General features: G+C 32.9%; 2 protein-coding genes across 2 annotated transcripts in view; one reads left to right on the plus strand and one right to left on the minus strand.

Annotated features, from left to right (window-relative positions):
• LOC102677833 (nuclear autoantigenic sperm protein) overlaps positions 1 to 2,971 on the plus strand; it is a 12,911-nt gene that overhangs the window by 1,369 nt on the left and 8,571 nt on the right. The gene's annotated exons all lie outside the window — the stretch shown is intronic.
• Positions 138 to 2,971, minus strand: part of LOC102677693 — an 8,547-nt gene continuing 5,713 nt past the window's right edge. Inside the window, exons 3-5 of the mRNA XM_006610953.2 lie at positions 2,829 to 2,936; positions 2,337 to 2,474; positions 138 to 1,659 (exon numbers count right to left, since the gene is read on the minus strand). Of these exons, the coding sequence (XP_006611016.1) occupies positions 1,400 to 1,659; positions 2,337 to 2,474; positions 2,829 to 2,936 (506 nt within the window). The 3' untranslated portion in view covers positions 138 to 1,399. The remainder of the gene's footprint in view (positions 1,660 to 2,336; positions 2,475 to 2,828; positions 2,937 to 2,971) is intronic.

The following is a 2,971-nucleotide window of genomic DNA, read 5'->3' on the forward strand; positions in this document are numbered from 1 at the left end:
CTTAGTCTCCGGGTATGTAATATAATAGATGCTTCCATAATCAAAGCATCTTTATTTTTTCTTAAATCTTAATGGACGAATTGTAATTGTAATTCACAATCCTTTGTATATGATACATTTTGTTGGCATAATTCCTCTTTTTTTTTGCTGTAACAAGTCGTAGCAAAAGCTAAATTCTTCTTGCAAACACGCATATCGTTGCTTGTATTGGCTCGAACAAGTTTACTGCTATGCTATGCATATTACAAACATGCTTATCTTTCTAATTATAAGGCGATCGAATTATACTATATGCATCTATGTTACATTACAATTTGTGTCAAAATTTTCAAGCAGAGGTCAACAAATATTGTCTCAACTTCTACAACGCATAAAAATATTCTTATTTCAAATCAATTGTTACGCAAACTCAAATATATCTATTGCAACTGTAAAAAGATCATATACAAGAAGTATATTAAAATTATGTCTAAAAAAGATAGATTAGAATCAGTAAAGATTTTCTTTACTTGTACATTAATTGACTAATCTGACTGCAAATCAAAACTGAGGTAAACGTGTATTTTGTTCTACTTATCATTGAATAATACTTCTTCAGTCCAGAAAGCTTACTTTCCTCCTGTACATTATCTTATATCCATGTACCTGCAAATAATTTATTTTATCGTAAAGGTCTATATGAAAAGGGGGATTTTTCAATTATTTCCATTGGGACATAAATCTGTGCAAAACTTTAAAGTTTTGAAAATTTAAAGATATATTATTTTAAAACTTATATATCCCTCTTCTACATATAGTTCTTCACCCAACTATGTATGTTTTTTTTTCTTCTTTCAAAGATTAGAGATTGTTAGATAAATTGTATAAAACAGAAGGTTAGCCCAAAAATTAGACTCCTTCCATAGCTTGCCATGCTTTCAGACAGATTCATCATAGGTTCCATAAATTTGATAAACACTATGCAATACATATTACCTGTTAATAAAACAAATTGCCTTCGAGGTGGTCATTTTCAACCGTGATACCATTTCTGGAAAAAATACTCTTAAAATTTGTCTCAATGTCGTACCCTGTTTTCAAATAATTAATCTTTCAAATGTTAAACTTTCAGCCTAAGCTTTCTCATATTAGAAACTGTGAACAATTTCATTCAAATTGATTATTTTACACAATGAAAATTCCACAGCTTACAAAACATGGTATTGAGCTGCCCATCAAACTGATTCACTTTCCAATTAGAATAAAATAGACTACACAATCGTTTCCGGTGACCTGTTTCCCATTATGGACGAACGCAATCTCCCTCCACAGATTTGGAACATGTTTGAAGAGGCGACGACATCAAAACGCTTTTTCATAAATGTTGGAAACGACCTTAGACCTCGAAGGCCTCCCACTGCTACGCTATCATAGCGGCTATGGGGCTGAAACGCATTATTTTGCTGAGCAAGATCCACGCTACCGAGGCGAGGGCGCAAAGCGTAACACCACCCCATCCAAAATCCATGCTCCAGGAGCTGGTGAATCGTCTGGCCTTGAGAACATTACGAGAAACCGGTCCACCAATTACACCATCCTCAGGGCCATCCAGTATTCGAGCTCCACGATCCTGAGCTCTCTTGAAGTGAATAATCGTCAGGGTAAACAATGCGAATGTGGCTAAAACAATTGTTTCATATTAGAAGAAAATTTTTTTCCAGTAAAAATAATTGAATTATTTATTTTTATTTTAATAATGAAACTCCGTAACGAATTTGAATCAATGGAAGAGGAAAAACAAAAGAGTTAATTGGAAGAAAAAGATATAAGAGAAAAATGCGGTATAGTTTGGAGTGTTTGGATGACGTCTTATCATAGCGAGAGATGTTTGCCTTTTATCGTACTCGACGACAACTACTGGTGCCAAGAAAGAAACTCTTTTATTGAATGAGAAAACACTTTTGTTATTCATTGAAAAGTTATTGAAGCCTTGATAAAAAATAAGCTTACTTCGTGGCACAATTCAAAATACAAAGTTCAACGAAAATGTAAATTGGATACTTGTGATTATTGGTTTGTACTTTCATTCTTCACGCTTACTTTTGAAAACCAATTTCATTTTTTGCGTTTATTATCAATGAATAAACACGAGAAATTTACATGAACCAAACTTGAAACTTTTAACAATGTATTTCACTCTTAGAACAGCTTATTTTGTGGTCGACTTTTTAAGCACGTAGAAATCTTTGCGGTTACCGGGTTTCACGAAAGTATATAATGTTTTAAATGGATAAAATTTATTCGATTAATGGGACTAATTATAATGACGTTTTGAAAAGAATTTTGAAGAAACTCACCTGCTAAAAGATACATCACACCGGTAACAAGGACCGCTGATATTTGGTGTCTGCAAAGTCCAAAAAATCCAATGAGAACCGCTGTGCCCAAAATGATCAAGCAAACTAGAGAACAGGAGATACTCAAGTTCTGCATTCCTGCGAAACAACATGCATTTCTATTGTTTAGAAAATTTGCTTGTAAAACATTTTGAAATACTATAACAAATGCTCGAATACTATTTAATAGAGGAAAAATTTTTAATAAAATAAAGAATAATCGATTTGAATGAAACAAACGAATTCAAAATTAAACCTACTGGAAAATTTCAATGAGTAATCAATAAAGTAATTTTATTTGAGCTATGTCTATGTCTATGTGGAGAAACATTGAAAATTATACTGTATTGATTTAATTTTCAGTCGCCATAAATAGAAATCAATCTAGCAATAGTGATCATGTCAATCATCATGGAAATAAAACGAAGAAGAAAAGAAAAAAGATGTACTCACGATTTTGCCAGGCGGCACGAATCTCCTCGTGTGCTTCGTCGGGCGTCAAGTAGTTAATGCACCTCTCTTGCGGAAAATCTACCTGACCTAGTAGTCGTATTTCCTCTTCTGAAACGTGAGCAGTAAAAAAAAAAAAAAAGAAA

Source organism: Apis dorsata, unplaced genomic scaffold (genome assembly GCF_000469605.1).
Source record: "Apis dorsata unplaced genomic scaffold, Apis dorsata 1.3 scaffold_82, whole genome shotgun sequence".
Classification (NCBI taxonomy): Eukaryota; Metazoa; Arthropoda; class Insecta; order Hymenoptera; family Apidae; genus Apis; species Apis dorsata.